The sequence below is a fragment of the Aristolochia californica genome, unplaced genomic scaffold, assembly GCF_029961685.1.
Source record: "Aristolochia californica isolate CCGP_79_NKW_82.1479 unplaced genomic scaffold, dmAriCali1.0.hap1 SCAF_7, whole genome shotgun sequence".
Lineage (NCBI taxonomy): Eukaryota > Viridiplantae > Streptophyta > Magnoliopsida > Piperales > Aristolochiaceae > Aristolochia > Aristolochia californica.
In genome coordinates this window covers 6,996,004-7,009,239 of record NW_027182268.1, presented here as the reverse complement: position 1 = coordinate 7,009,239, position 13,236 = coordinate 6,996,004, and the positions used below count along the sequence as shown (strand labels likewise).

Genomic DNA, 13,236 nt, shown 5'->3' with positions numbered 1-13,236 from the left:
AACTTCAATGTTAACGTCGATTTTTTTTTATTTACATACATATATATAAAAAAAAACAGACCCAGTTCTAGCAGAGATGCAAGATATGAATCAACAGAGAAAATAACTCTAGCTACTGTAACAAGAATCTCTGCCACTCCTATTGTCGTTTCTACCATCTAATGTTGTAAAAAAGAAAGAAAAAACAAAAATCCAAAAACCAGAACAAAACTTTCTCCTTGTTCGTCTTGTTTTTCTCATGAAGAAAGACAAACATGGAAGCGAGCACCTATCTTCTTCCCTGAAACTCATCTAACTTATAACTGGTCTAATCGTGGGTATCGGCATTTGAACCAGAGAATTTGCAAAGCACCCGCCTACGATCCCCATTGACGCATTCATGTTCTCTTCGATACAGAGAGTCGCAGTCCTGTCTGGCTTGATAGAACTCTCGACGTCGTTACCTTCATTATCATTCTCATCGTTACAAGATGAGGACGAGGACAGCGTTGATTGTGAATCCGATGAGAAGAAAGGCGACGATGAAGAGGGAGTAGATGGTGAGACTGACGCTGGTGCCTGTGGATTGATTTCATGTAAACCTTTCTCGTCCTGATCAGACGTTGAGGTGGAAGAAGCCGGTGGTGGCGGTGATATGGTGGAGGAAGATGACCGTGGAGATGCCGGTGACGGTGGTGGATCGGCCTCAGTCCCTTCTTCTCCTTCTTCGCCTTCTTCTTCTTTTTCTTTTTCTTCTTCTTCTTCTTCTTCCTCTTCTTCGTGTCGATGTTGATCTAGGTGTGCACGGGAAGAATCTTCAAAGTGGACGACTTGGAGGGTGAGGCGGCCATTGGATCGATGCGCCCTGAAGAATTCATGGTGCTTCACCTTCACTTCCCGGAGAACCAGCCGGCCATCCTTCTTGTAAGATCGTTTAAGAATCCATGGCATGTGGCACTGCAAATTTCCCGTCTGGGCCAACAAAGGGATCGGCGGTGGAAAGTGCCGGACCTCCCTAATCGACAACCGCCTCTGGTATCGTCGTATGTGCGATCCATGTATTGCTTCCTCCTGTTCCACCACTTCTTCTTTCTCCTCCTCCTCTTCTTCTTGTTCTTCCTTTTCTTCTCCTCCTCCTCCTTCTTCCTCCTCATTATCATCATCCACATTAGACGATATAGATAACAGCTTTTCCCTCTCTTCTTCCTCTTCCGTTCTATCCTCTCTCCTTTCTTCTTCTTTCTTCTTCCCTCCATCATTACCCGCGTCCCCGGTCACAGACGGAGGCGCACAAGACGGAGATACATCGCAGCAATAACTCAACGGCCGGTCAAAAACATCCGTTACAGAACAGGAGCGGCACTCTCCGACCCCCATCTTAGACGGCAAGGCCGAAGCCACCGCCGGAGCCTCAAAAACCGATTGCATTAAAGATGTTCGACGTTTTTCCTCACTCAATAGTAGCGACGCGAACGACGCCGCTCCGGACCGATGCCTGTCCACTTCCCCCTCCCCATCCATTCTCCACTCCAAAAAAATACCAACGACGCTACCGCTCTATTCGAGAAAGAAAACGGAAGAGCCAGCAGCAGCGCAAACGAGAGAACTCAGAACACACACAAAATAAGAGAAAAAAAAAAAACACAGAGGGGCGGAAAATAGGAAAAGACGAGTGCCGGGGAGTTGGGGAAGCCAGATGGGGCTGGCCTCGGGGCAGTGGGCGCATGCTGTAGACACTCTGGCATGCGCAGAGCCAAGCAATAATACTGCTCGCAGAGAGAGAAGATTCTTGAGATTTGAGAAGATTGGGAGAACGCGGGCAGCCGCAGCTACTAATCCTAAATTTGTGACATTAAAAGGAGAAGGAAGAGATTTCCATGAATCTCCTGCAATTTAGAGGTCATAAGCTTTAATTGGATCAAAATTTTATTTTACTTGTGGAAGAGGACTCGAGGGAGAGAAGTCCCAAGAAGGAAGCCTACTCCGTGGATTAAGTTTGGTAAGTAATAAGTTAAATAAAGTTACTGAAAAAGAACGTTACGTGGAATCTACTTAGTTTTGATTCGCTGGAGCAGACGGAATTTGCTGTTCCACGAGTTTTGGAACGTTATCATGTCAATGCTCCTTTTTGATTGGAAGAGTCATAGATACGAATGTGTTTCGAGATAACGACAAATGATGACGATATTAATAATAATAATATTATTATTATTATTTTAATTTTTGGAAAATAATACAATTTAAATCGGTTTGGTTAAATAAATATGTAAAAATAGTAGTAGAAGGAATGTTATATGGAGTCTAAATAGTTTCTTATTCGTGTGAGCTTTGGGACCAAGTCATTTGGGGGATGAGAGGTTGGTAATAACAATTATTTTTATTTTAAATAAATTAAACATACTAAATAGTTGACTAAATATTAGATTAAATGAACATGAAATAATATTAATGATTTTTTAATTTTTCTATGATCCTTTCTCTAATCAAAATATTGGAGAAGAATATGTTAAGCCACTATAAGACATTAGACTTTTGATAGCGATTTTTTCCCTTACAAAAGTTAAAATATCACTAAATGAACCTTCTCTCGGTGAAACTTTAGTTGGTAGAATGATGCTCAGACTCCTCACTATGACGTTTCTCAATTGCTCTTGAGTTTGGGACAAGACCTCTTTAGTTTCCTACAACTCCTCTATACATATAGATGATTGATAAACAGATGGTCGGGCCATCTGTCATCAACTAGCACACCTGTCAAACGCCTAGCCAATACAACCCAAAAGACTGGTCTTTTAAGTGCAGAAAGTCAAGTACCTAACCCAGGTGAACCAGGGGTGGACGAAACATAACTCAGGTGGATCGGAACCACCTAGCTCTGACACCCACCGTTCCCGTCCCTTACCACTTCCGTCGGGAATCGAACACGGAACGTGGTGTCCTACTCTGATACCATGTCAAACGCCTAGCCAATACAACCCAAAAGACCGGTCTTTTAAGTGCGAAAAGCCAAGTACATAACCCGGGTGGACCAGGGGTGAACGGAACCTAACCCAGGTGGAACAGAACCACCTAACTCTGACAACACCAACCTCATGTGCCTCTCCTACCAATTGTTGCATCTCCTTATGTGAAAAATAACATAAATCAATTATAGTTATTTTTATTTTAAAATTTTATTATTTATAAAAATTTATATTTATATATAGTTCTTTACAACTATTAGGACACTCGTACTCAAACTAATGAGTAATCCCTAATTGCTCAATACCAAAACAATTTATACCCTACACATTTAGAAGGATACATACGTGCATATAAATATTTTACATTCGTAGTATATTTGAATAAAAATATACTCCAAGTTAAATACATGCAGTCTCCTCTTTGATACACATAAAAGACTTCAACGCCGTAGCATATCAAACATTTTGTTTGCTAATGTTTTCGACATTTACTCAAGAATGTCTTTGCAAATGGAAATTAGACATGAGTAAAATAAAAAATAATTAAAATTTTATAACACAATTTCTAAATATCTAATCACCTTGGACCTCTCCCCTTGAAACACATTCACACATAACCACAACTAGTCCTCGAGATAAACCCCTCTGTAACTGTCATGCTCTCTATACCAGGCATGCATTGTAATCTAGTGCTGTAAAAATGCAACACCCAAAATAGATTGTCCGACAATTCGTTCCACATTTACTATTCATATCAACATTAAACTTATCCTATAACACAAAATGTTATCAAATTTAATATTGTAGGCTGGGAAAAAAAATAAAAGGAACATTTAATTGAGTAATTTGTAACACTTCAATATAAGGATACGCACAAACTATCTAATCTTCGGTGTGGGCTTTAAAATTTTCCACCTTTACCTCCATATTTGCCCTTACTATATGACCCACCCAATGAGTAAAAGTAGACTAAAGGGTCCTGATGACTTCCTATGCAAATCTTTAAAATCCATCAGGATCATCTTGTTGAGGTCATTTATCATAACATCAACTCTAAGGCCCTTGCTCGGGCCTCGTGATCGCCTCATCTATGAAGAAATGGATGGAGATGATGAAGAAGGCAATGGTGTGGATGTGTGTGTGTGTGTATATATATATATGGGCCTGTTAGTGTGCTCAGTAAGTGAAGTGTATTTCACTTATGTTGGGGAAAGTGGGCCGAAACCCGTTAGTGCACTCAGTGTGACGTGGGAAAGTGAAATACAGTTGTATTTCGTTTTCCCCCATTTCAGGTTTAAAACGATGCTAAGTGAAATCTGAGGGTTCGAGCTCGGATTTCACTTACCATAGCTCAAATACATCTCGCTATCGGGGAGGAGCGTCTGTCGAATGAGGGTTTAGGAGAAAAAAAATTTCTCCCGCACTCGCTTGTCTTCGGCGATTTCAATCGCCCTACGACCTTATCTTCGACGCTACTCTCGTTGTCCCCAGCTCCGTCGACCTTCGGTGAGAGCTCTCCCCTCTCTATGCAACCTCTCCGATTTCCTTCCTCGCTCGCGACCGTCGGCGATTTCAATCTCCCCCTCTACGACCTCTCCCCGGTGCGGTGCTTGATTCTCTTCCTCTCGTCGTCCTCAGCACCGACGTCTCCCCTCTCTGCAACCTCTCCGGCTCGATTCGAGGTATTTATGAAGTTATTTGCATCTGTTTTTTCTTTTTCTTTTTGTTTATCTTGAAGTATTGGAGTTTTCTCTCAGACATCTCGCATCAGAAATATTTCGCGTTGGTTAACAATGTCATGCTCTGCATTCAGAAAAATTTCGTGTTTGAGCGTCAGAGGAAGATCATATAATTAATAATATGATTCCCCACATGAGAGAATAAAACATGGGGCTAGAAGAGGGGCACTTTGCTCATTTTTCTCATTGTTCGAGTTCAAACATTGTTTTTCAATTCCTATTTTGGACAGAAAAGGAGAGGGAGTAGATGTTGATGCAAAGACACGTGATAATAAACAAAGTTATCAATTGGATTTTTGGATTTGTTCATAAATTAGGTCCCTAATAGAATAAATTCAATCCTCAGGCCATAGGTGTGTATCTTCCTAGGGTCCTCATTGGACAAGACATTTTTTTTTAACACATATTGCCTGCTGACTCCTATTAAAATTGATTCAGAAAAAATAAATTGATAAGTGCACAAACTAGTCTATCTAGTCAATTAGTTCCTTGGCAACTAGTGTGAGTTCATATCACCAATTATATTAAAAAGAAAAAAATGGCTTATTAGGGACATATGGCTCCAACAACTATGTTGTGTGAATCAGTGATGCTCTTCTGGTAAGTTTCTTATCCTTTTATGTATGAAGGCTTTAACTTTGTATATGAACTGTTTGCTTGTGACTTCATTCCCACATGGACTTTGTTTGTCCTAGGGGAGTTTGGACATTGGGAAATAAAAATAACAAGGTAATGGAAATTGTTATTGATGTGTGAAGTTTCTGGCTCTTTCGTAAGCTTTATGTTTCATTGTCTACTTGTTAAAAGTTTTAGATGGCTGGAAGGAGAAAAGGTAAAGACATTATGGATAGCACTACAAAGAGGTCATACGACACATGGATGTCTGACGAAGACTGTAAAATGCTTGATTTGCTCATTGAGCAAGTCAATATGGGTGACAAATTAACCAATGGAGTTTGGAAACACGAAGTTTTCAACGATTGTGTCAGTATGTTCAATATGGATGGAGCAAACCAAAAAATAGTAGAACAGTTGAAAAACCGCGTGAGGACTTGGAAAAGAATGTATATGGTTGTGAGTACATGCCTAAACACTAGTGGCTTTAGGTGGGATCCAACAACCTAGAAAGTCACTGCTAGTAAGACAGTGTGGCAAGACTATATAAAGGTTTGTAACTGTAACATAGAATGTTATGTTTTTTGCTTTATTAATCATGTTTTTTAGTATTTTAAACGATAACTTTTCATGCAGACGCATAGAGAAGCCGACAAGTATAGATAGGAAGGTTGTCCGCTCTATGAAAAATTGGCTATTGTGGTTGGAAACACTATGGCTGCGGGGAAAGCGAGTCACACAAGCGTGGAGTCAGATGATAACCTTTCGACTTTTGGAAAAGGGACAATGATTGATGACATCGATGAAGATGATGCAGTCAGGGAGATCCCAACACCCAACATTATAGACTCTCTAAGTGATGCTCCTCCGAAAAGTAAAGTACAAAGCAATGATGGGGATAAAACTTCTTTTACTCGGCGTAGGAAGAGATCCGAACCATTAGTTGAAAATGCTAACAGGATCGTTGAGGCTATTAACAATATGTCATCAACCTTAAAGACATCTTTACTCCCCTCGCAGAACCTCCATGTTTCGAAGCACTCAAGGCATTACCTAACTTGCCCATAGAAGTCAAATATTATGCCATGGAGTTGCTTGACACCAAAGCTAAGAAGGATATGTTTATGAAGATGAAACCAGAAGATCAGTATAAGTGGTTGATGGCTAAATTCAATTCAATGTAATAGACTTATATAGATGTTGACAGTTTTAACCTATATTTATGAGACACATTTGGTTTTGTATGAATGACATTAATTATTGAGTATTTCTGGTCAATTATGAATGTGTATTATTGAATGTGTTTGAACCATATTTTCATTATTCAATGTCTAGTATTGCAGGTACCCATGGATAATCTACCAAATAGGGAGAAAATATATATTTGTATTGGAGCTTATACAGTTATATTTGTCCTTGTTCATTCATACTTAAACGATTGTAATAGGCAAGTACAACGTTCTTATCATATGGGTGGTCCACGATATTTAAAGAAAGCATTAGAAAGATTGCCTATTAAATTTTGAAAAGTGTATAGGATGAATCAAACTATTTTTCTCTAGTTGGCTGGAATCTTGAAAAGTAGAGGACTTTTATTTGATACAAGGACAATATCTGTGGAAGAACAGCTTGCATATTTTTGTATCATTGTTGGTCAACAACAATCTTACAGTGTCACCTCAGAGATGTTTGAAAGATCAAATTGGACAATTAGTAAGTATTTTAACAAGGTGTTAAAAACTATTATCAGACTACAATCTGATTACATCAAGCGACCTTCAAGACGTACTCATGCAAAGATCTTGAACAGTGATATCTATTATCCATATTTTAAGGTAAATATAAAGTCATTTGATGAATAATTTTCAGTTATTGTAAAAATATATATTTGTATTAATGATTTTTTTATTAGGATTGTATTGGTGTCATCGATGGTACTCATATTAAAGCACATATCCCATTTGATCAACAAGCAAGATTCTGGAACAGGAAGGGTTTTTCTCACAAAACGTAATGGCAACATGTACATTTGATATGCAATTCATATATATACTTGCTGGATGGGAGGGATCAGCAGCCGATTCACGTGTATTGAAGTCAGCATTAACCAGGCGAGATAAACTTTATGTTTCTGAAGGTAAATATCGCTTCTCTCTATATAGTCTATTTAAATTTATATATATATTTAGATTATAATAGATATATATTTTATTGTAGGCAAATATTATTTGGTAGATGTTGGATATGCAAATCTACCTGGGTTCTTGACTCCCTATCGAGGTATTCGTTATCAATTGCAAGAGTTTGGGAATAATACTCCTACAGATGAAAGATAATTATTTAACCGAAGACACTCATCTTTACGGAACACTATCGAGCATACATTTGGGGCTTTAAAAGCTCATTTCAAGATATTGTGATTGCCTATTGTGTATTGCATAATTATATACGCATGAAAGATCACATGGATTTATTTGAAGATGAAAAAGATGATTCAAGTGATAATTCTGGTGGAGAACATTGTGAAGATAACAATGAAAGTCAATTGAAGACAATGATAGTAGTGATGATGTTGAGGATGATGTGGATACTCAAAGAAGTACTCAGAAGGAGTCTGCAGTACAATCTTCAAGAGCATCATATTATCGAGATGTTTTAGCAATTCAGATGTGGCAAAATTATTGAATATTATGTTGTGCTTTTGTATGAACAGATATATTTCTTTGTTCTGTACTTTTGTATGACCAAATATGTTTCTTTGTGCTATACTTTTGTATGAACAAATATATTTCTTTTATATTATGAAGATGATTGAGTTATATTTGTATTATTGTTATTTTTATTATTATGATATTTGTGTAGTACGATATTTGTATAATTATTTCATACTTAGATATTACAAAATTAAAATTTGATTACAATTTTAATAATATAAAAGTAAGCATTTGTTTAATTATTATATTTAATATATTATAGTCAGATATAATATTAATATTAATTTACTAATATTAATTTAATTATCTGATAGTCGGATATATCAAAATATTTTATTTAATAAATGATTTATATTCACTTTACACCACACTTTCCATTGTACACATTAACACTAACAAATACTTTACACTGCACTTTCCTTTGCGCATACTAACATAAACAAGTATTTTACACTACACTTTCCATTGCGCACACTAACACAAACAAGTACTTTACATTCCATCTCACTTTCCCCAAGGAAAGTACTTTTCATTGTATTTCAGTTCCCTCTGAACTTATATTGTACACTAACCCCCCTATATATGTATGTATAAAAATAAATTATTGTAGGCAAACTATAAGTTACATACTCCCCCCCCCCCCCCCCCCCACACACACACACACACTCACTCACTCAATGATGGTAGCCTAAGTGGACGAGGAGGCATGGTATCACATAAACTTGTATATGGAGTAAGTTTTAAATATCAATAATGTTATTTCTAAAAAAAATAACATTAATGATGTTTGAAATAAATTATTTTACAAAAACTAATATTGTAGACCCATGAAATAAATATTCAAATTTATTATCGTCTAACAACATTATATATCTTTATCACTTTCTTCTCCCTATTTGACAAGCTCTTCTATTTCTTCGTCTATATCCTCTTGATTATATTCATCCTCAACCGCTGATACACCAATACGATCCAGAAGAATATTTGGCCAACATCAATTTCCACTTGGTCAACATGGAGATTAGGATTCGACAACTCCTATTGGAAGGCAATCATTTCATCAAATGTGGATAATTATTGCTCTAATACATCAAACACATTCTTCATAACTGCATTATGAACTACACATCACAAACCACCATTTTTTGGGTCTTCTATGTAATACACTTGTTCGGTTTGCAACAGTAATGCAAAAGGATCGTCATTCATCATTGTACCAAGTCAGCTAGATATTAACTCCGATAAACCACTCAACTATTTTAATATCGTGTATAAATAGAAAATTAACATAACTAAAATACTTTTAATTAAGACTCATTTGTGAGACTCAGGTAAGACTCTACCAAATTAATTATATCTCTATGAGACTTCCTATTGTGAGAGTCATGTAAGATTTTTACATATTTTCTCTTTAATATACTAAAAGTGCAATTAAAAATGTTCTTATACTTAAACTATGAAATTTAAATGTGATAATTAACCTTAAAAACCTACTAATTCGAGGTCAACCTTAAAACTCAAACTCAAAAAAAAAACAATCACCATCTCTCATCCTTACAGGTTCGACTTGAATCCAACTCTTCCATGTGGCTATTCCACGTGGCTCTTCCATGTGCCATCTCCGTAAATCTGACTTAAAACCCACCGTATTCCCAGACTTTTGAATTGTTTGAGTACACTAATACTGGTTTTCCGTTTACGCGTTTCCAGAGGCAGCTAAGCAGTCAAAGGTGAAGTGAGTTCGTAGCTCCGGATCGGAAAGTGTTGCTCCGGATCCGGATCGGAAGGCATTGGAGTTTGCGATATCAGTGCGGAAATTTCTTTTCTTCGTGCCATTTTTTTGTCGGGGGAATCTGTGAAAGAACTGTTGGGATGACAGCTCTGTTAGAACCGGTCGTTCTTATTACCGGCTGCAGTGAAGGGGGCATCGGGAACTCCCTTGCTCGAGCCTTCGCTACAGAGAAATGTAAGGTGGTGGCTACTAGCCGATCGTTGAAGTCGATGGGTGATCTAGAAAATGATTCGCGGTTCCTTCGCCTGGAATTAGACGTTTTATCTGAAGATAGTATCCAAAATGTTATGAGCAGGATAATGGATGAATTTGGGAGGATTGATGTTGTGGTTAACAACGCCGGAGTTCACTGTGTGGGACCTCTCGCTGAAATCCCATTGTCAGCCTTCCAGAGCACCTTCAATACAAATGTTTATGGTATTCTTTTTCCTCATTTGTACTATTTTATCATTAAAGTTCCCTATTTCCTGCTTATTTTGAAGTTGAGTCGATATTTTTCTCTCTTTTTTTTTTTTTTTTTTTTTTTTTGCAGTAAGTTGTACCCATTTTGCTGTTTGAGTTGAATGAGTTACTAATTATTTTTCTTGTTCAATTCTTTTTATCGATTCAAAAGTCTACTCTATTATGTTCAGTAAGCTGGATTCAGAAGTGTACTCTATTTTGTTTGATGAAATTGAAAATCTGGCCTGTGTTTTCAGTAATCTGCTTGTATGTTCTTGGTGTTGTCTCAATATTCTTTATCTAGTCAGCCTAATGCATGTCCTGTTTGAGCCTGTGCTGGTATTTCCTTCACATCTTTAACACAAGCTGAGATAAAGTCTAGTTCATAAAACTTACAACTTCGCTGCTGACTTTTCAGGTCATAAACAGAAATAGCAGTGTATGTACATTGGTTGAAAAGATTGGCAGTCTTAAAAGAATCTTTAGTAGCCTAATGATGTTATTTGCAGGAAAATCATGCCCGCATGTTTGGTAAAGAAAAAAACCTCAAAATGAGAGTGTGAAGTTGGGTCTAAGGCCAACTTAGGACACCTCTTTTCTAACTAATAAACTCAAGTTCTTTGTAATCACTAATGCATATGAGACTATTCTTTAACACTCCCCTCACGTGTAAGCCTTCTTTTGGGGCTCTACATGTGGATAATTTTTTTGGGTAGAGGTTGGCTAGTCATTTTGAGATGGGCCTTGGACCCAACTTCACATGGTATCAAAGCAGGTACTCATATGTGGGCCTCTACCTAAAGTATCCACATGCAGAGCTAAAAAAGAGGGTCTACACATGAGGGGTAAGAAATAATCTCACATAGATTAATGAGTACAAAGATCTTGAGTTTATTAGTTGGGAAAGAAGCTATCTAAGTTGACTAGTCATTTTGGGATGGGGCCTTTGACCCAACTTCACAGAGAAGAGGCAGTAAAGTCAGTGACTTTTCTGAGAACAATGGGCATGACTGAGCTTTTATATTTCTACTGAAATATGAAACTTCAGTAATTGTGGTGTTTGTACCTTGCAACAAGATACCAAACAAGGGTTCTTCTAGTAGATAGATGCAAAAGCACATTGAATTACAAAAGGTTTTGCAATCTCAAAATATGGTTCCAAGTGAACGATCATTTAAGATGATTTTATGGCACAGTGAAATCACTTGTGGTAGATGTCTCCAACAAGAAGGTGGAACTTCAAACACTATTTGCTCATTCTTTATGCTGTTAGAACGAGTTTCCAATCTCTCAGAGGTCAAAATCTACTCTGCTGAAAGAATGCGTTCTGGTTCAGCACAAAACTTGTTGATTTTTGTTGGTATGGTGTTAGGTTGTGGAATACATACATTTAACTCTTATTTCCACTGTCTGTGCAGTGGTTGATTCTGCAAAACATTGATGGTTTTTTATCCCCATTGGAGAGCAGTTTTTAGTTCCAGAGCAGATTATAATCTTTGAATTCCATGATAATCAAGTGTTCTCCTTGACTTCCCATAGGCCTCCTGCATCACCATGCTACTGATTATGGCAGTTTATTATCAGTGAACATATATTCATGTCAATTCATAACATGTTGAAAGTAATGCCATTTGATTTATAGTGTTCTGAGACTAATTACAGGTCCCATGAGGGTGATACAAGCTGTAGTTCCTTACATGGCCATTAGAAAAAAGGGTAAGATTGTTAATGTCGGAAGCATTGGTGCTCTGGCGCCTGGACCATGGTCTGGTACTTACGCTGCATCAAAAGCTGCTCTTCATGCATTGACTGATAGCTTAAGGTTTTTAATACTATCCCACCCATCCCAACTCTCACTCACATCTTGGCACTTCCAAGAAGGAAATTTAACCTTCTTTTTTCTTTTCCTCTAGAAGTTTCAGATCTGCCATTTTCTCTTTCATGGTCAGATGTCTGATCTGTATATTCACTAATGCAGAATGGAGCTTAAACCTCTGGGGATAGATGTTATCAATGTGGTTCCTGGTTCAATCAAATCAAATATCGGAGAATCGTCTGCTGCTAGATATGCCCAAATGCCAGAATGGAAGGTGTTTGAGCCATTTGCCGGTGCCATTCGTGCAAGAGCCGAGTTGTCAAAGAACGTTAAGACTACTCCAACAGAAGAGTTTGCCAAAAAAACAGTAGCTGCTGTTCTGGACAAAAACCCCCCATCATGGTTCTCATACGGCCGCTTATCATTCATTATGTCCATCCTATATCATATGCCAATTTGCATTAGAGATTGGTATATTAAGAAGGTGATGAAAGCTTAGGAAAACTCTGTGTGGTTTGATTCAGTCTCCCTGTTGTATTCTAAAATGCTCCTCTTGCTCAAGCATGATGAACTGACTTTTAAGAGTGGTGTTATGATTTACTGTGATGTGATTGCTGTTGCTTCCCTGAAGTGAAGAAACTGCTCTGGTTCAAATCTTCAACATCAACAATTGGCAGATGAAGATCTTATGCCCTGTTTGAAGCAGCCAGTCATGAATATCACTAAGGGACACTATGAGTATGTAAAAATAAGTTTCTGGGACATGTTATGGACGATTCTGATTGCTACCTCTGTGCTTCATATTGAGATGTGTATCGGGAAATCCTGTGGTGCTGCTTGCATGCAAAACTCCAATGCTTAAGATGAAAAATTCAATGTGAGAATTAACGGGGGGGAAATACAAACGAGTTATGTGCACAGGAGGGCTTATCGGTTTTTTCTTTTTTAAGTATCGGATGCCTTAAAATATGAAATGTATCGGATTACCTTAAAATCTGGGATTGAACGAGTCTGGCTCTACCCTTAAGCAAGGAACGTGAATAATCTGTAATGTTTGTAAAATAAAGAATAACTAGCTCTTAAATTAGCTCATAATCAGTTGACCTATGAGTTGACATGTCAACTGGGTTCAAGGAATAGATGAGTCAGATCGGAGGGTTGATTATTTCTAAAAATA

At 37.6% G+C, this 13,236-nt stretch overlaps 2 protein-coding genes across 2 annotated transcripts; one reads left to right on the top strand and one right to left on the bottom strand.

Moving 5' to 3' along the window:
- Positions 1-291: 291 nt before the first annotated feature.
- On the bottom strand, positions 292-1,500 carry LOC137937201 (uncharacterized). The gene has a single exon (XM_068782290.1). The coding sequence runs from the start codon at positions 1,498-1,500 to the stop codon at positions 292-294; it is 1,209 nt and encodes a 402-aa protein (XP_068638391.1).
- An 8,194-nt stretch (positions 1,501-9,694) lies between these two features.
- LOC137936809 (short-chain dehydrogenase RED1-like) lies at positions 9,695-12,689 on the top strand. Its single transcript, XM_068781705.1, has 3 exons — positions 9,695-10,219; positions 11,906-12,065; positions 12,222-12,689. Exons 1-3 carry the CDS (start codon positions 9,883-9,885, stop codon positions 12,556-12,558), a joined length of 834 nt encoding a protein of 277 aa, XP_068637806.1. The 5' UTR covers positions 9,695-9,882; the 3' UTR covers positions 12,559-12,689.
- The last annotated feature ends 547 nt before the right edge of the window (positions 12,690-13,236 follow it).